Genomic DNA, 20,686 nt, shown 5'->3' with positions numbered 1-20,686 from the left:
CACTTATATGTGGAATCTAAAACATGGCACAAATAAACCTACCTGCAAAATAGAAACAGATTCATAGACATAGAGAACACACTTGTGGTTGCCAAAGTTGCGTTGGTGGGGGAGAGGATGAACGGAGAGTTTGGGGTTGGTAGAAACAAACTATTATATTTAGAATGAATAAACAATAAAGTCCTAATGTATAGCACAAGAAATTATACTCAATATCCTATGATAAACCATAATGGAAAAAATATTTTTAAAATATATATGTGTAACTGAGTCACAGCAGAGATTGCCACAACACTATAAATCAACTATACTTCAAAAAATAAAAATGAAAGGGGCAAGAGTAGTCACCTTTGTTAAATGCTGTTGTGAAATTAAAATAAAAGATGTTGCCCACTATACTTGGCATGATGGAAGTCATTGGTGACCTTTTCAAAATCAGTTTGAGAAGAGCTGTAAATAAATCTGTACTGGAGAGAATGTGACAAAGGGGAGAAAGAAGAAATGACAAATAGAGACAAGTGAAGCAAATCTAACCATGCAACTCCCCTGACCTGAAACTAACACAGCATTGTTAATCAACTATACTCCAATATAAAATAAAATTTAAAAAAAAGAGCAGACGCTTGCCATTCATTTCACGCCCTTTAGAATAAAGGTCAAACTCCATGCCTTCAAATATACAATGCTCTTCAGTATCTGGGTTCTTGCAACCTAAGCAAATTTATCTCCCAACCATACTCTCCCTCCTACTACTGTAAATACTTGTAATACTCTAACATGAGTCATGCAAAGTCTCTTCCTCCATACACATCTCTGGGTTACTCCTTGCCCTTTCCTACACAAATAAAAATTCTTATACATCCTTCAGTCCCCTTCAAGAATGACCATATCAGGCAAGCAGTGCCACTCCCTTCCACATGATTTCCTCTCTCCTTAGAGCTTCCATTGCAACCTGAATATCTACATAGTGTTTACCTTACTACACTGCAGTATTCTTTCTTTCCAAAAATTCATTCTTCATTTTAATACAAAAAACAAACCCTTGAACCTTAAAGAGTGTCACTTGTTTTCATATTGTTGTAGAGAACACTTATTAAGATAGGAGCATCTGCTACCAGTTCCAAAGATTTCACATATACTTTAGAAAAAGTATTGTTGGATTCAAACAAACATCAGTGTAGAGGAACAAACATCTCTGTCTCCTTATTTTTCCATAATTTTACTAAATCATCACTAGGAAAGTTGGTAATGGGGATGTCACATAATTATGCCAATGTTTGGTAATGACAGTGAAATCAGCCATCCCAATCCAGCTAAATTATAAAAACATGACCTTTAGTAAGGTCATGACCTTGTACTCCCTGATATCCCATGGACCAATAGTAGACTTGAGTTATAATGTGTAGATTCCTTTTGGTTACAGTTGCAAAAGAAGTCTTGAAATTCTTGATTGTTTGACATCTCTTGGAAAGAAGTAAGCTAGGAGGCAGACTGCTGATCTGGATTTGCTCAGATGGACACCATTCCCATATCTTTAAGTGATACATCCAAAGTTCTCTCAGTAAAGTTGTGGCCATGACTCCACTAGCTCTGACTATCTTCTTTGATTTTTAATGCCTATTGTTCTTACCAGCTGTAGCAGCCACTGCTTGGTAAAATTCTGCCACGAAGTCTGGCTCACTGACCTCCAGCTGCCTGAGACATTCATTGCATTCCTGCTCAGCCCAACCTCCAAACCACTGATCCCAAAGATGCAGGTCGGACTCAAAGATACAAGGTGGTCAGTTTGCTCTAGACTTTCCAGCAACAGCTGTAATTTTCCAGATGCTGTAGAAAATATTCACGCTGAGGACCTGACCAGCTAGCAAGTCAGTGAAGAATACACTTCATCTCCTGGGAAGTGATGTAAGACATTGGTGGGGGCGGGGGGAGAGAGTTAGAAACACTGTCTGGTACCGAGGGTAAGGGAGAAGGGAACAACAGCGGCATGGAAGAGGAAGATGACCCCAGTGGCATCCTCCCCTTTTTTCTCACAGGGCACCCAGAGACCATCATAAGAGTGTTTAGACTCCAACTGTCACCACCACTTACATGTTTCTACATTGCAGGCTTTGCTTTGATTACAACACTCCTCTCCCCTCACTCTGTGACACAAACATAGGCAACAGAATAAGAACAAACTGTAGAGTTTAGGAGCATTTCTAGATTTGTGTCCCTGGTACTGGATATAGATCTTGCACACAGCAGTGTTCTCCTAGTGCTTCCTAAACAAAAGCTTCTAAAAATACAAATTTCATTGTCAATTTCTTAAAATTCTTCAATGTCTTTTCTGAGTCTATCAAATAACATACCAAACACACTGATACACTGAATAAGTGCTTGATGATTTTGCTCATTGTTACCTCTTCAGCATCATTTCTCTCCACCTCATCCTGATCTTCTTCATACACTGGGTGTATACCAAACCATTTCCAGGACAGTTTTTCTCAGGTTTCTGTATGCTGAGGTGTGCTGCCACCTTTTCTTGGAATATCTTTAAGAACCAGCTCAAGGGTCACCTCTCCTCTTAGGTTTTTCCAGATTCACCTCGCCCTACTCCCTAGCACACTAGACACTCTTCATTTCCCATGCCTGGGTCGGTAACTCTGCTATTGCACTCATCACATTTATCCTTTTATCATCTTCTCCTCCTACTAGATTGCAAGCTCTGTTGAACTTTGCTCAGTTCATCTTTCTATTTCTAGCATCCAGTACATTGCCTGACACATAACAAGCACACAGTTAATGAATACTTTTCTTTAAATCCTTTGATTTAAAAGTGATTTCAAGGTTTAATATTATCTTTTAGATTGATTATTTTCATTATTAGGAATAATTTGTAGGTGGTGACTCTTTAAAGTGCAAAAACATTAATAAAGAACAAATTCACTTATTGAGGAATACAAGGGATAGGCCATGAATTTTAAAGATGTCTGTTAGTCCACAACTTCCTGTGGATTAGTCACAATGATAAATAACTGATCACATTAGACCATTTGCTCCAATCAAAATGAGGCAAATAAGTGCCAAGTTAAAGCACATCTTCAATTCACATTTGCATTCTGAAGAATTAGCCATTCAGGGAAATTATTTGTTTTTATTTCCTTCCACATTTTGAGACTACTTAAAAGTCTTCAAAGGAGTGATAAGACATAGAGTTTTTATTTCAAACTGTTTTATAAATCAAAATGATTCTGAAACTCTTTCAGACATTTTTACAACTTGGGACCCACACTTTTTACTGACCTTTGTGTACTTTTTTTCAATAAACTTTTCCTCACATTTTTCCTTGATGATGGACTCCACTTCTAGACATTTAAGTTCCCTCTACAGTGACAAGAGGGCTTCCCAAGTGGCTCAGTGGTAAAGAATCTGCCTACCAACACAGGAGACACAGGTTCGATCCCTGGGTTGGGAAGATCTCCTGAAGAAGGAAATGGCTACCCACTCCGGTATTCGTTCAGATGTATAGAACAGACTTGTGGACTCTGGGAGAAGGCGAGGGTGGGATGTTTCAAGAGAACAGCATCGAAACGTGTATATTATCTAGGGTGAAACAGATCACCAGCCCAGGTTGGGTGCATGAGACAAGTGCTCGGGCCTGGTGCACTGGGAAGACCCAGAGGGATCGGGCGGAGAGGGAGGTGGGAGGGGGGACCGGGATGGGGAATACATGTAAATCCATGGCTAATTCATTTCAATGTATGACAAAAACTACTGCAATGATGTAAAGTAATTAGCCTCCAACTAATAAAAATAAATGGAAAAAAAATAAAAATAAAATAAAAATGTAAAAAAAAAAGAAAGAAATTCCATGGACAGAGGAGCCTGGTGGGCTACAGTCCATGGGTGTCACAAAAGAAGTTGGACACTACTTAGCAACTTAACCACAACAATAGTGACAAGACACATACCACTTACTTCAAAAAGAATAAAAGTTCATGAGGACTGCATAAACTTAGGAGACGGCACTGTGTTATCACGATAATTGAAGTTGTCTACTTAATAATGGTACTTTAGAAATTACAAAAGTTTTGTTGAGCATCAGCAGAGCTATATGCATATATCACAAAGCCCAGAAGCTGAACTCTTCCTTCTCTGCTTTAGCATTAAAAGTTGAATCATAAAGACAGGAAGAGGTCTAAGACGATATAGTAGAGATCCTGAGCTCATCTCCTCCCATGAACACACCCAATTTGCACCTATATACAAAGCAACTCATCCTGAGGGTTGATTGAATAGCTCTACAAATAGAAGGACCACATAGAAATTGGTAGGAAAGACAGAGAAACACTATACACAGAAACCTCACCCTTGATCACATGACCTACAACAAGGGCAGATATTATTGAGGGATCTGAGTGCAGACTCATCCACCCTGAGACACAGCAAAAATGTAAAATAAAAACAACAAACACACTACTTTAAAGGGCACCTAGATTATATGGAAAGAAATCCATTTACTAACCTTAGAGCTTCTGCTAAACCGACAGAAAACTACTGGAACTCTCTAATATGAGAGGAACTAGCAAGTGCCATTGTTTGAATCACCTCCAGAACTCTCCACAGTCCACAGCCACCCCAGCTCCAGCCATCCTACCCAAGATGGCCTCAACATGGCACACCCGGGGACTGCCCCCAGCCAGAGCCTACTCCTATTCTAGCTGTTCCACCAAGGCAGCTTCAGGATTACCTCCAGCTCATGCCCACGCTAACACCTGCCAACCTGCCAAGGCAGACTTGGCACAATGTATTTTGAGATTTCACCCAACTCACACCTGCTCCAGCTCCAGTGAGCCTGCCAAAGCTAGCAGGTGCAAACAGTATACATAGTAGACAGTCCCATACAAGGCCACTCCTTCAGAGTAGGAGAGGTGGCTATTTTGCATAATTCATAGAAACAAATGCCAAGAGTCAAACAAAATGAAGAAACAGAGAAATATTTTCTAAGTGAAAGAACAAAATAAAACACTAGGGAAAATCCTAATGAAACAGAGGTAAATATTTTACCTGACATAGAATACAAAGAAATGGTCATAAGGATGCTCAGTATACTTAGAAGAGAAAAGGAGAAATACAGTGAGATCTTCAATGATGACTTAGAAAATATAAGACAGAACAAATCAGAGCTGATGAATATGATAACTGAAAAAGGGAATCAATAGCAGATTATCTAATACAAAAGAGAAGATCAGCTACATGGAAGAAAGAATAGCAGAAATCATCCTATCAGAAAAGCAAAGAGAAGAAAGAATTTTTTTTTTTAATAAAGGGAATTTAAGGGACCTCTAGAGAAACATCAACCATACTAGCATCTGCATTATAGAGGTCCACAAAAAATAAGAGAGAGAAAGGGGAAGAATATATGTTTGAAAACATAATGGCTGAAAACTTCCCTACTCTAGAGAAAGAAAGAGACAGTCAGGTATAGGAAACCTAGAGAGTCCTAAACAAGATGAACCCAAAATGGTTCACACCAAGATATATCATAATTCAGGAAGCAAAAGATACAGTCTCAAAGACAGCAAGAGAAAAACAAGCAATTCCATACAAGGAAAATCCCATAAGGCTATTCAGTTCAGTTCAGTTCAGTTTAGTTGCTCAGTCGTGTCCGACTCTTTGCGATCCCATGAACCACAGCACGCCAGGCCTCCCCCTGTCCATCACCAACTCCCTGAGTTTACTCAAACTCATGCCCATCGAGTCGGTGATGCCATCCAGCCATCTCATCCTCTGTCATCCCCTTCGCCTCCTGCCCCCAATCCCTCCCTGCATCAGGGTCTTTTCCAATGAGTCAACTCTTCACATGAGGTGGCCAAAGTATTGGAGTTTCAGCTTCAGCATCAGTCCTTCCAATGAACACCCAGGACTGATCTCTTTAGGATGGACTGGTTGGATCTCCTTGCAGTCCAAGGGACTCTCAAGAGTCTTCTCCAACACCACAGTTCAAAAGCATCAATTCTTCAGCACTCAGCTTTCTTCACAGTCCAACTCTCACATCCATACATGACCACTGGAAAAATCATAGCCTTGACTAGATGGACCTTTGTTGGCAAAGTAATGTCTCTGCTTTTTAATATGCTATCTAGGTTGGTCATAACTTTCCTTCCAAGGAGTAAGCATCTTTTAATTTCATGGCTGAAATCACCATCTGCAGTGATTGTGGAGCCCAAAAAAATAAAATCTGACACTGTTTCCACTGTTTCTCCATATATTTCACACGAAGTGATGGGACCAGATGCCATGATTTTAGTTTTCTGAATGTTGAGCCTTAAGCCAACTTTTTCACTCTCCTTTCTATTAGCTGATTTTTAAGCAGAAACTTAACATATCAGAAGAGAATGGCAGGATATATGTAAAGTGCTGAAAGAAAAAATAATTACAGTCCAAAATACTCTATTTGGCAAAGTTACAGAATTCAGAATTAGAGAAATAAAGAGTTTCCCAGTCAAGCTAAAATAAAGTTCATCACCACCAAACCGAACTTACAAGAAATCCTAAAGGATTTCCTTTAAGTGGAAAAAGTCACAATAGAAATGTTTAAATATATGAAAAAAGAACCTCACTGGAAAAGGCAAATATATAGGAATGGTATGAGATCAGCTGCTTGAAAAACTAGCTTTAAAAGGCAAAAGCAGTGCCATCAACCACAATGAGCAACCCAAAAGATACTCAAAATTAAAAGATTTAAAATATGATGTCAAAAACATAAAATGTGAGGGGAGGTAAAAATGCAATGCTTTTAGATGCCTCCAAACTTAAGAATATCAGCTTAAAATAGATGACCATGTATATAGGTTGGTGTATACGCACCTCATGGTTAAACAAGAAACTTAATGATACACAAAAATCCAGAGAAAGGAATCCAAACAAAACACTAAAAGAATACATAAAACTATAGGGAAGTAACCAAGAGAAGAAGATGAGAACAGAGAAGAACTACAAAAACAACCAGAGAACAATTAACAAAATGGCAATTAGTATATACCTACCAATAATTACTTTAAATGCAAATGAATTAAATTCTCCAGTCAAAAGATATAGGGTAACTTAATGCATTAAGAAAATGACTCATCTAATATGTTGCTACAGGGAACTCAACTCAGCTCTAAAGACATAAAGAGAGTAAAAGTGAAGGGATACAAAAAGATATTCCATGCAAATGGAAACAAAAAGAACGTTGGGGGAGTAATACCCATATAAGACAAAATAGACTTTTATAAAAGACTTTAACTAGAGACAAAATGGGCGTTAAATAATGATAAAGGGGTCAAAACAACAAAAGAATACAACACATAATAACATTTATACACTCAACAAAGGAGCACCTGAATATGTAAAGCAAAATATAAACAGATATAAAGAAAGACACAAGAATACAATAACAGTTCTACTTACACCAATAGATCATCCATACAGAAAATCAATAGGAAAATACAATGAACAGGCAGATTCTTTACTATCTGAGCCACCAGGGAAGCCCTATAAAGTTGCCAGATGCCATCTAAGCAGATAACCTAGAAGAAAGAGACACATTCCTAGAAACATAAAATCTTCCAAGATCTCCAAGACTCCATCTTCAGAATAAACAGGAAATTTGAACAGACCAGTCACTAATAATGATATTGAATCAGTAATTTTAAAAGTAACTCTCAACAAAGGTCACAGTACTAGATGGCTTCATGGGGGAATTCTACAAAACATTTGAAGAGTTATCTATTCTTCTTAAACTATTCCAGAATATTGAAGAAAAGGGAATACTTTTGAATTTATTTTATGAGTCCAGCGTTACCCTGAACCAAAATCAGACAGACACACAAACACAGAGAAAATTACAGACAAATATTCCTGATGAACACAGAAGCAGAAAGTCTCAAAAAATTTTAGCAAACAGAATGCAACAATACATTAAAGTAGAATTTATTCCAGGAATTGAAGGACGGTTCAGTAGCTGCAATCAATGTGACACTACATTAACAGAATAAATGATGAAAGTCATATGATCATCTTAATAAATAAAGAAAAAAATGACAAAATTCAACATCCATTTATGACAAACACTCTTAACAAAGTGTGACTAGAGGGAACATACCTCAACATAATAGAAGACACATAGGACAAATCCACATCCAACATTATGCTTAACAGTAAAAACATGGAAGATTTTCTTCTAAGATCAAGACAAGGATGCCCAGTCTCACAACTTTCATTCAACATGGCATTGGGGAGTCGAGCCAGACAAGAAAAAGGAATAAAAAACAACCTAGACAGGTAGGATGGGCTGTGAGGTGAGAGGGAGATTCAAGAGGGAGGGGCCATGTATACACCTATGGTTGATTTTTGTTGATGTACGACAGAAACCAGCACAATATTATAAAGCAATTATCTTCCAATTTAAAATAAATAAATTTTAAAAGAGGGGAAAAGGGCATTCAAATTAGAAGGGAAGCAATGAAACTATTACTCTCTGTAGATAACATGACTACATATAGAACACACTAAGACTCCACCAAAACACTATCAAAACTAATGAAACAGTTCAGTAAAATTGAAGGATAGAAGTTTAATAGACAGAAATTTGTTGCTTTTCTGTACACTAATAATGAAATATTAGAAATGAAGAAAAAAATCCACCCAATGTTGCATCAACAAATAAAATACCTAGGAATAAATTTAACATAGGAAGTAAAATATCTTTACTCTGAGAACTATAAGACATTGATAAAAGAAATTGAAGATGACACAAATAAATGGAAAGACACTCTGTGCTCATAGATTGTAAGAATTAATATTGTTGAAATGTCCATATTACCCAAAGCAATCCATAAATTCAGTGCAATCCCTTTTGAAATACCTATAGCATTTTTCAAAGGACTAGAACAAATAATTCTAAAATTTGTATGGAATCACAAAAGACCCAAAAGAGCCAAAACAATCTTGAGAAATAACCAAGCTGGAGGTATCACAGTCCCTGATTTCAAACTATACTACAAAGCTATAGTCACTAGAACAGCATGATACTGGCACAAAATCTGACACACAGATGAATGGAATAGAATAGATGGCTCAGAAGTAAACCCACTCTAACATGGTCAATTAACCTACAATAAAGGAAGCAAGAATGTACAATGGAGAGAAACAGTATCTTCAATAAATAGTGTTGGAAAAACCATATAACTAATTGCAGAAGTATCCAACTAGACAACTTTCTCACACCATAAACAAAGTAAACCCAAATGGATTAAAAATTTAAATGAAAGATGTGAAACCATAAAACTCCTAGAAGAAAACATAAGCAGTAACCTCTTTGACACTCGTCTTAGCAATATCTTTTTGGATGTGTCTCCAAATATCTCATGGCAATAAAAGCAAAAAGAATATGACTAGTTCAAACTAAAGAGTTTTTGCACAGTGAAGAAAACCACCAACAAAATGAAAATGCCACCTTCTAAATTGCAGAAGATATTTGCAAACAATATATATGATAAGGAGTTGATATCCAAAATATATAAATAACTCATACTATTCAATATCAAAAAATAAACAACCTGACTTAAAAATCAGTAGAAGACCTGAATGGACATTTTCCAAAAAAAGTCAGATGGTCAACAAGCACCTGAAAAGGTACTCAACATCACTAATCATCAGGAAAATGCAAATCAAAATTACAATGAGATATCACCTTAAACCTGGTCAGGATGGCTTTATCAAAAAGACAGGAAACAATAAGAACTGGCAACGATGTATGAGAAAAGGGAAACCTGGTGAACTATCAGTGGAAATATTAATCAGTACAGCCACTTTGGAAAATAGTATGGAGGTTCCTTTAAAAACTAAAAATAGGGCTTCCCTGATGGTCCAGTGGTTAAGTATCCAACTGCTAATGGAGGGGACATGGGTTCAATCCTTGGTCTTGAAAGATCCCACATGCCATGGGGCAACTAAGCCCATGTGCCACAACTACTGAGCCAGTACTCTAGAGCCTGCAAGCTGCAACTACTGAGCCCATGTGCCACAACTACTAGAGCCCATGATCCACAACAAGAGAAGCCACCGTAATGAGTAGCCTGCACAGCGTAGCTGGAGGATAGTTCCCTCATGCTGAAGCTAGGGAAAGCCTGTGTGCAGCCACAAAGATCCAGCACCGCCAAAAATAAAAATTAATAAAGAAGTAAATGGAAAAACAAAACTAAAAACAGAAGTACCATATGATTCAGCAATTCCACTTCAAGGTATTTATCTGAGGAAAATGAAAACACTAGTTCAAAACGATATATGCAGCCTATGTTCATTGCAGTACTATTTACAATATTCAAGATATGGAATCAACCTAAGTATCCATCATTATATGAATGGATAAAGAAGATGTGGTATGGTGTGGTACAGTGTATGTGTGTAATGGAATATTACTCGGCCATAAAAAAGGGAAATCTCACCATTTGTGACAGCATTATAGACATAGAAGGTGCTATGCTAAGTGAAATAAGTTAGAGAAAAACAAATACCATATGATTACATTTATATGTGTAATCTAAGAAACAAAATAAAAGAACAAACAAAACAGAAACAGATTCATAAATACAGAGAACAAACCGATAGTTGCCAGAGGGGAGAGACATGGGAGGACAGACAAATGGTGAAGGGAATTAACAAGGTACAAACCTCCAGTTATAAATAAGTCACAGGAATATAATATATACATAGGAAATAGAGTCAATAGTATTTTAACAATTTTCCATGGTAACAGATGGTAACTAGCATAATTAATAAAAATATTAAATCACTATGTTGTATATCTGAAACTAATATAATATTGTATGCTAATCACAATAATAAAAAATATTGAATCACAGAGTCACAGAGTTTCAAGGTTGGAAAGGAATCAGGGGTCAATTAGTGCAACTCCTTTATATGAATGAGTCCCCTTCACAACACTCATAATAAATGGCCTTTCAGTCTCTCCTTAAATCCCTTCATGATAGTGAATTTAACCTTTTCCCAGTGCCTCAGGTAAAAATAAGCCATCTTATTACATTCCAGACAGATTTGTACCATTTATAACAATAGTTATTTTCAGCATTGTGAAACCTATCAATTTGATTAGTATGAGTCATAGGTCCTTCATCTACTTTGTATATAGAGAAGGGAGAAAATCAATTATGGAACATTCAAGGCTTTCATTTCTATTTACCTGTCTGCCTATAAGCTGCTTCTTTCAAGAATGAATATTCTGACTTAGTGAAATGACTTAAAACTAGATGCAACAGCATTATTAAAATAGAAATAGAAATTCAAAATCCTGAAAAGAAATGCTCAACTCAAAGGCTAATGTAGTTGCTGGCACTGAAATTAAATTATCAGTGGGCTTTCTACAAGTCTGGACAAAAGGAGAAACAGTAGCTTACAGCTCTCTTTATATAACAGAAGAAAGTATACCAACTTTCCATTAAATGAAAATTTTTCTTAGTTGTAAAATTGTAAGAGAAATTTCTCATGTAGCAGCTTGTAAAAGAGATTTATTTCTTAGTTTTCTATGTGCATTCATTTTTGCCCTCTAATGTATTGCCAAGAATACTGCTAAACATCCCTTAAACTTTTACAAAAATCTCACAACCTCAATCCAATGCTAAAATTCTATTGACTATAGGGGACAAAGCACAGGCACTGGTTAACTACCTTTCCAAACGGGGCTATCAAAAATACTGTTTTTGGAACTTCCCTGGAGGTCCAGTGGTTAAGAATCTGCCTTCTAATATAGGGACTCGGGTTTGATACCTGGTTGGGGAACTAAGATCCCACACACTGCAAAGCAACTAAGCCTGCGTGCTGCAACCCAATCAACGCAGCCAAATAAATATTTCTTCAAGAATTGTTGTTTGTTGTCAACATTATGGGACATTAGCTTCCATATACGCCCAATTCTTATCTTAGTTAATGTTGTTTAGTCACTAAGTCATGTTCGACTCTTGGTGACCCCCTGGACTGTAGCCCACCAGGCTCCTTCCGTCCATGGGATTTCCCAGGCAAGAATACTAGAGTGGGTTGCCATTTCCTTCTCCAGGGGATCTTCTTGACCCAGGATCAAACTCCTGCCTTGGCAGGTGGATTCTTTACCACTGAGCCAGCCAGGAAGTCCCTCTTATCTAAGTAGGTGGGGACAAACGAGAAACTAAGCTAATCTCTGCTATGGAATTACCATCATTCCTTCACCTCTCTTGCAAACAACTACAGTTGGGTGATCACTGGGCACAAAATGATGTTCTTGTGAATTGAAGAGGTACAGAACATGGTGAATGGTGAGCAGACAGCGCTGTGAAGGTCTGCTGGAATATCTGATAAGACTTGGGATCTCTCAAAAAGAAACTGACATTATGTAAGTAACATGTTATTAAAGCTGGCCTTGATGCAGAGGTAATGTGAAGAAGGTGGGGTTTCTCACTTGCTCTTGAAACACCTCAACTATTTCCCCAGAAAATGCATTATAGACCTCTGTATCTGAAAAGTTACCAATGAGCAAACTGTGTCTTTCTATAGTTAAGCCCCCATGGTTTTACAATACTTCTCTCCATTCTTAGACTAAAGAATTAGGGGGAGGGGGAGGTATACACAATGATTATTTCACCTTTGAAGGCTTTTTTGGTGCTAAGACATCACAAAAGGCCCTTAGTAAAAATAGATTATTTTCCTCACAGTGATCATCACAGTGCTTTAGACTTTACCTGGACTACCTGGTTCTACCAGTACATTCTAAATAACTGAAGACAGATTTTAACCTCCTTCCCCACACCCACAGCCAGTGAGACCAAGCTCTGCTTTCTTCTCTATGGCTAGAAAAGGCATTAACTCTAATTTGTATTTCATCTGTGTAAATTTGGTAGCTCCCTTATTATCATTGTTTTTGTTTCTACTGTTGAATCTGGATTATATCTAGAGGTCTCTTGAGGTCAATAAACTAGATGCCATTCATACAAATTAGTTACTATAAAATGAATGAAAGTGCAATAAAAGTAACCTCCATATCAAATGAGGTTGTTTGTACACTGGTCAATAAAATGTATTCATGGTGTTACCTTGGAGAGAACGAGAGAGATTTCAGGCTTACTCTAAAGAAGACGTAGGTACATCTTTGAATGAGTGACTCAAACAAATGACTTGGCTTCATATAGAATTAGAATAAATTAGATACACATTTGTTTAAAGCTAGGATATTACAGAGACATAACAGTAATGCTAATATACATGCTGGCAAGTGCAAATAAGGACGCTGATCATTATTTCACATCACAGTTTATTATGACATGCAACTGCCAGAAATCAAAGTCAATGCTAAAAAAGAAAAAAAAAAAAAAACAAACAAACAACTACCCACAGCATAATCTCCTTTTCATTTTTAGCCATTCTACCCTGCAAGCTCCCTTTTTGATTAGCAGGAAACCTGAGAATAGAGGGTAGAAAATAATAATAAAAGAAGCCTGTGAATTATTGTATAATTTTTAAATGCCATGCCACCTTGCAGGAGAAACACCAGTTGAGACAAGCAGATATTCCCCTAGAGCAGTTTAAAATACCCTAAAGCATACATATGGCACTGGTGAATGGATGACTCTGAGAAAGCTCTCTGCTTTGGGAGGCTGAGTGGCACAAATACCCTGTGTGGAAGAAGTTGGCATAGCAACTCTGCATTTGCAGTGGTGAATCACAGAGTAAACAGGTGCATAAAACAACTACTGGAATGTGTGTGCTTCTCTACAAAGTGGTTAAATCTTGTAAAGCAGTTTTTTGCTTCTCTTTTCAAGAAACACAAACTCTTCAGTCTAATAAATTGATGCAGTTAGTTTGCTGAATAGGAGAGGATATTCATGACTCCTGGGAAGATTTATTTCCTGTACTTACCCTGTATAAATAAGGGGACATTTACACTAAAAATAAGTCATTTCCTTGTCATAGTAGACACAATTTTCTGTTGACCGGAAAATGATGTTAAAAAAAATAAGCTTTCTGTGTTTGTTAACATGTGCATTCCAGAGAAAAGAACTGCTTACCTGTTGACAACGGGTCCTCTGAAATGCGGATCATATGCCCTTGGAGCACCTGCATTTAAAATAAAGAACTTTCTAAGCATGTAAGCCAATGAAATAGCAAATAAATATACAGAAAATATGAATAAAGAAAAATTCATATCTTAGCCAGTCCACTGCTTAGTGCAGGGTTGAACTCATTCTTTGGTCCAGTGAAACATCAGTTATACCTTGGATACAGCTGTCAATCATTTTCCCTCTCTCCAGCTAGAAGCAAGTCTGGGAAGAGCCGTTAAATACCACATTCTTAGGCGCACTGTGCACATATCCCCCACTGTTCTGAGCAGCAACATCATAAATCACAGCCAAGAGAGCAAAACTTGAAGCCCTTCCAGTCTGCAAAAATGCATTCTACCATCTGCCATTTCCAAGTATAGCTGTGTACTTGTGAGGGGCACAGCGTAACAGAGATGTCTGCTTATCTCAGTTCTCCCTTTCCTCTCAGTACACGAAGCTTTCCTTTGAGAAACTGGAATACCAGTCACCACTGGTCTCTGCCATGTTGGCTATATGTTATGCAAATATCATTATTATATTTTACTATACAAATGTTATTTTTATTGCTTTTTATCATTATTTTTTAGATCTACTGGCAGACTTGATACCATCTGAAGAAATGCCCTAGTCATTCACTGTTGTAACATGGAATTGTCATCTATTACCCTTGTCTTTAAACAGTACAAAGTAGACACAGAATGGCCTTTTCCCCCCACATGTACTGGGTACACCCAGTAACAAGTTCTGTAAAATCATTTCTCGCCAAAGGTTTATATTTTGCAGTTCTCAACCCCCTGACTCTTCTCCCCCAACCAAAGGATTCCTGCTCCCTTTATAAAAAGGCCTGAATTAAAGACAGAATTTCAAAAAGGTCTGGAAAAAAGAGGCCTGTGTGTCAGCAATCTGACTCAGCCTGTACTCAATGGGGAAATTAGACCTGAGGACTCCAAAGCCTCTTCAGTGTAATCACAGGCTGAGAGCAGAACAACAGGAAGGCGAGGATAGACTTGGAACAGAAATCCAAAAGCCAGTCCGTCAGCAAGTATTCATGAAGCACCTGTTATATGTTGAGAGCTCTGAGGGCATACAGAAGATATATAAGGATGCTTCCTGTCTTGGAGACCTCACAGTTGGTGGGTAAGATTGACATATTGATTCATTCAACAAACATTTCTTGATAATCTTTATATATCAGGTCTTGTATTACAATACACGAGCAATGAATAGACTGTATAAAATAATAAAGGACTAAATTGTATGGTACTAGCCTGAAGTGTTATAAGAGTTCTGAGAAAGTAAGTTTCATTGAGGACTAGAGCAGTCAAGAGCATTTCATTCAAGAAGTGAGATTTTTGTGAAAGATTAGAACAAAATAAAAGGGAAAAGAGAAACATTCTGAATGGATGAAACTAGAATTCTGTTAAATTCAGTAACTACATATTGATCGCCCATTATGTGCTCTGCATTGAAAGAAGCACTGCAGGGAATACAGGGTTTAGTGAAACACAGTCTCTTTCTTTAACAGGCTAACAAAGTGGTGAGCAGGGAGAGAGATAAGAAAAGACCACAAGTCATAGAAAACGAGACAGAATATGATACCATTAGAGGGGGTACATGGGAAGTATTAGGCGCATTCTAAGGAAGGAAAGGTCACATTCAGTTGAGATTAGTAAGGAAGAGTTCCTAGAGTCACGATATCTTGAGATGGACAACCATGAAGTCATAGAGTTAGGAATGAACAGCAAGTGAACGGGGATGGTGAAAAGATCAGCCTGATTAGAATCCTAGATAATCGGACAGAAGGAGGAAAACATAAAGCGAAATAGATAGTATGGAACCAGACTATAGAAAGCCTAAAAAACCAGGAACAGAAGGTATTTTATACATCCTAGGCCAACAGGGAGTCATAGAAGGATTTCTTTTTTTGCCTAGAACTATAACTTAATACAAAAAACAGTAGTTTCATCTTTCTCATGTGAAGAGGAACCATTTTGTTTCTAAATGTTACTTCATTCCCAGATCTCATGTGAGTTTTTCTTGTAACTTGGAAGGTAGGTAGCAATTTTAATCTGACTTTTCAGATGCTGGTTGTTCACAAGGACAAGTTGTCTGAGGAAATACCCAGAGCTCAGAGTTGAGAAGGGCCAGTGGCCACAGTGGCCAGTGGCCACTTTGGGGATCCCCCAGGATAGGGGAATGCTAGGCCTCAGCTTCTAGAGTAAACGTTAGGTTTACTTTCATTATTTCAAGTTGTCACTTAGTGGGACAGGTCTCTTTCTGATACAAATTCTGCACATTTACATCCCATGTCTTTGGGTTCCAGGTTGGGTATTGACAGTCATGGACCTTGGGTCATAGGATTTTCAACAAAGGAATGACATGGTAGAAGCAGGGCTTAATTAAAGAATAATCTAGTGAAAGTATATAAGTGCTATCACAAAGTTCAAAGTCAAGGGGACCAACTAGGAACCTATTGCAATAATAGAGGTGAAGTCATGTGAGCCCCACCCCAAATGGTGGTGGAAGTAATGGAAAGAGAGATTCATCTGTCATCACAGAGCAGTCGTGAGGTTTAAGGGTTAGGAGCAATGGCTCTGGAGTCAGACTGCCTATTCTCTGTCACTTACTAGCCGTGACCCTAGACAGATCATATCACTTCTCTGAGTCTCAGTTTCCATATCTGTAAAGGGTTAGTCACTCAGTCATATCCAACTCTTTGCGACCCCATGGACTATAGCCCTCCAGGCTATTTTGTCCATGGGATTCTCCAGGCAAGAATACTAAAATGGGTAGCCATTCCCTTCTCCAGGGGATCTTCCCAACCCAGGGATTGAACCCAAGTCTTCTGTGTTGCAGGCAGATTCTTTACTGTCTGAGTCAACAGGAAATCCCATATATCTATAAATGGGGATGACAATAGTATCTACGCCATAAAGATGTTATGAAGATTAAATGAATTAATAGTTGTAACAATGCTTAAAACAGTGGTTAACACTTAGTAAGCCCCTATGTATATTTATTCTTAGTCAGAATTACATGAAAAAGATAAAAAGCACTTGAGTGGTAAGACTTATGGTGTGAAAGAGAGATGCCAAAAAAAGACAAATAAAGAGATTTTAGACCTAGAAATTGTGATTCTCGGTTACTTTTGGTCTTTTACCTCAGTTTAAGGTTGATATTATTAAAACAGTTGGGAACGTTAGCAAATGGAAGAAACTGTAAAGTTGTTATGAGAAAAAGAGCATGAGGCTGATTCAGCTCATGGGAACATCTAATTGAAAGTCTAGAGTTCAACTTAAATCAAGAAACCGAAGTCTTATGGAGAAGGAGAGGAATAAACTGGGAATTTGATGATGGGGGATAAAAGATATAACATTTAGAATGGAGAAACAACAAGGTCCTACTGTAAAGCACAGGAAACTACATCCAATCTCCTGGGATAAACCATAATGGAAAAGAATATTTTAAAAATGAATGTATATATGTGTAAAACTGAGTTTTTTTGCTACACAGCAGAGGTTGACACAACATTGTAAATCAAATTTACTTCAATAAAAAATTTTTTTAAAGAAATTGAAGTCTGGGTCAAATCTTGAGATAAATACTTGAAATTCATAACTTTATCACATTAAAAGTAATAAATTCCATAAAGAACATCAGGATCTGTTGTTATGATGACAATAACAATAGTATTTAACACATTTTCAATCATTAAATGTTAAGCACTGTTCTGTGTGCTCTCATGCATTATTTTGCTTACTTTGAAAAATAAATGTATTCTTTAGTTAGATTAGAAACTATTGTTAGCCTCATTGTACATATGCAAAAACCAAGACATAGAGAGGCCAAGGTACCCACTGTCAACAACATGGTATATAATGGACCTGGGAGCCATACTGCCCTGTCTCACTGAAGCAAAACAGATGCCTCTGGTTATACCCTGCAAAGCCAGCATGGGTTCCTCCTCTGGGGGAAGTGAGTAGAATGCTTTCTGTTTGAGAGAGCTGTAAATACTTCAGTTCTGACACAGTCTGTCAGCTTCTCCTTTTTTGACTGCCTGCTCTGCCTCTGCCTCATGGCAACAAATACATTTCAGGGTGTCCAGTCACCATTTCTCTGGGAACTGACTTCCTCTCTAATCCATAGGCATGGTCTCTAGCCACCAAGTTTCTCCCTTGTAGCTGTTTCCCAGCAATCAGTAACTGGATCTGGTTTGGATATTACACCCAAACTAGGCCAGTCATTTCTGGTCACTCTATCCCAGGGGTTAGAATTAAAATAGACAGTGAAAGATCAGAACTGCAAAATGTAAAGCTTGAAGGCCAGAGAAGCAGAGAAAGCAAGCTTTCAGAAAGAAATCACTGAAGCCAATGTATAAGAAGCAGCAAAGATGGAAATCTTCATGGACTTCAGCTTTCTGTTCCAGTCCCTACCCAAGACCTGGGTTGAGTTTTGTGTGATATATTATATCCTTATACTGAAGTCCTCTATCTTGCTTTTTGCTAGTTCACATCTGTTACAGGCAACCAAAGACTACCACTAATGCACTCCCTCTCTTGACCTGACTTAAGGTTTCAACAACTCATTTTAACAACATTTATTATATTCTTGCAGTAAAAAGTTGGTAGGGATTTGAGGAAGAATTCTGGAGACTGAGTCTGCTTTCACAAATCTCAAGTGAAAATAAGAAATATAAGCTTAAGACTAAAATTTCAGCACCAGTGTCAAAGAGCCATGATAGAGATGTGCAGAGGGTGCCATGGCCAGAGGGGGTCATGAACAGACAGGTCTCTCCAGCTCCTGGCTGAGGCTGAACTTGGGCTCTACTTTGCGCCAGTACTCAGGCCCCGGTGCATCGACTTGGATAATGAACACTAGTGCTGATATTCTTGCCGGTTCAAGATTTCCATCCCCAAACTGGCTGAATAGCTAAAATATACCAAAACCATTTTATCTAGCCCCTCTACACCAAATACTATAGTTCCAAAGGTCTGGGGTAGACTTGTCCTATCAGATAATTCTGATGCACAATCAGATTTGGAGACCACTAAGTCACTTGAGAGAATTTGGAAAATTCAGCAGTGGCCACAGGACTGGAAAAGGTCAGTTTTCATTCTAATCCCAAAGAAAGCCAATACCAAAGAATGATAAAACTTCAACATGACTGCACTCATCTCACACGCCAGCAAAGTAATGCTCAAAATGCTCCAAGCCAGGCTTCAATAATATGTGAACCGAGAACTTTAAGATGTTCAAGTTGGATTTAGAAAAGGCAGAGGAACAAGAGATCAAATTGCCGACATCTGCTAGATCATAGAAAGAGCAAGAGAGTTCCAGAAAAATATCTACTTCTGCTTTACTGACTACACCAAAGCCTTGACTGTGTGGGTCACACACAGTGACCCACAGTGGAAAATTCTTCAAAGAGATGGGAATACCAGACCACCTGACCTGCCTCCTGAGAAATCTGTATGCAAGTCAAGAAACAGCAGGTAGAACTGGACTTGGAACAACGGACTGGCTCCAAATTGGGAAAGGAGTACATCAAGGCTTTATATTGTCACCCTGCTTATTTAACTTATATGCAGAATACATCATGAGAAAGCACATCATGATGAAGCTTCATCATGATGAAGCACAAGCTGGAATCAAGATTGCTGGGAGAAATATCAATGACCTCAGATACACAGATGACACAAACCTTATGGCAGAAAGCAAAGAGGAACTGAAGAGCCTCTTGATGAAAGTGAAATAGGAGAGTGAAAAAGTTGGCTTAAAACTCAACATTCAAAAGACTAAGATCATGGCATCTGGTCCCAATCACTTCATGGCAAATATATGGGGAAACAATGAAAATAGTGAGAAACTTTATTTTCTTGGGCTCCAAAATCACTGCAGATGGTGACTGCAGCCATGAAATTAAAAGACACTCGCTCCTTGGAAGAAAAGCTATGACAAACCTAGACAGCATAATAAAAAGCAGAAATATGACTTTGCCAACAAAGATCCATCTAGTCAAAGCTATGGTTTTTCCAGTTGTCACGTATGGATGTGAGAATTGGACCATAAAGAAAACTGAGCACCAAAGAATTGATGCTTTTGAACTTTGCTCTTGGAGGAGACTCTTGAGAGTCTCCTGGACTTCAAGGAGACCAAACCAGTCCATCCTAAAGGAAATCAGTCCTGAATATCCATTGGAAGGACTGATGCTGAAGCTGAAGCTGCAATACTTTGGCCACCTGATGCAAAGAACTGACTCATTGGAAAACACCCTGATGCTGGGCAAGATTGAAGGCAGTAAAAGAAGGGGACAACAGAGGAAGAGATGGTTGGATGGCATCACCAACTTGATGGACATGAGTTTGAGCAGGCTACAGGAGTTGGTGACAGATAGGGAAGCCTGGCATGCTGCAGCCCATGGGGTCACAAACAGTCGAACTTGACTGAGTGGCTGAACTGAGGTCACTTGATTTCATTCTGAATTTTATTCCTAACCTCTGTTTCATTCATGCACTGTCCTTAATTCTAGCTGTACATAACAGACCAAGTCTAATGAAGTGAGAGAAAATCAA

General features: G+C 38.1%; 1 protein-coding gene and 1 pseudogene across 12 annotated transcripts in view; both read right to left on the bottom strand.

The window, feature by feature from the left end:
• The window catches only part of SLC44A5 (solute carrier family 44 member 5), a 436,507-nt gene that overhangs the window by 171,641 nt on the left and 244,180 nt on the right, over positions 1-20,686 (bottom strand). For all 12 annotated transcript variants that reach the window (XM_070467910.1, XM_070467914.1, XM_020902923.2 and 9 more), the window contains one exon: positions 14,082-14,130. In XM_070467910.1, the coding sequence (XP_070324011.1) occupies positions 14,082-14,130 (49 nt within the window). The remainder of the gene's footprint in view (positions 1-14,081; positions 14,131-20,686) is intronic.
• On the bottom strand, positions 1,611-2,016 carry LOC110143450 (uncharacterized protein C14orf119 homolog; annotated as a pseudogene).

Source organism: Odocoileus virginianus, chromosome 5 (genome assembly GCF_023699985.2).
Source record: "Odocoileus virginianus isolate 20LAN1187 ecotype Illinois chromosome 5, Ovbor_1.2, whole genome shotgun sequence".
In the NCBI taxonomy this organism is placed as follows: domain Eukaryota; kingdom Metazoa; phylum Chordata; class Mammalia; order Artiodactyla; family Cervidae; genus Odocoileus; species Odocoileus virginianus.
This window is presented reverse-complemented; position numbering and strand designations above follow the sequence as displayed.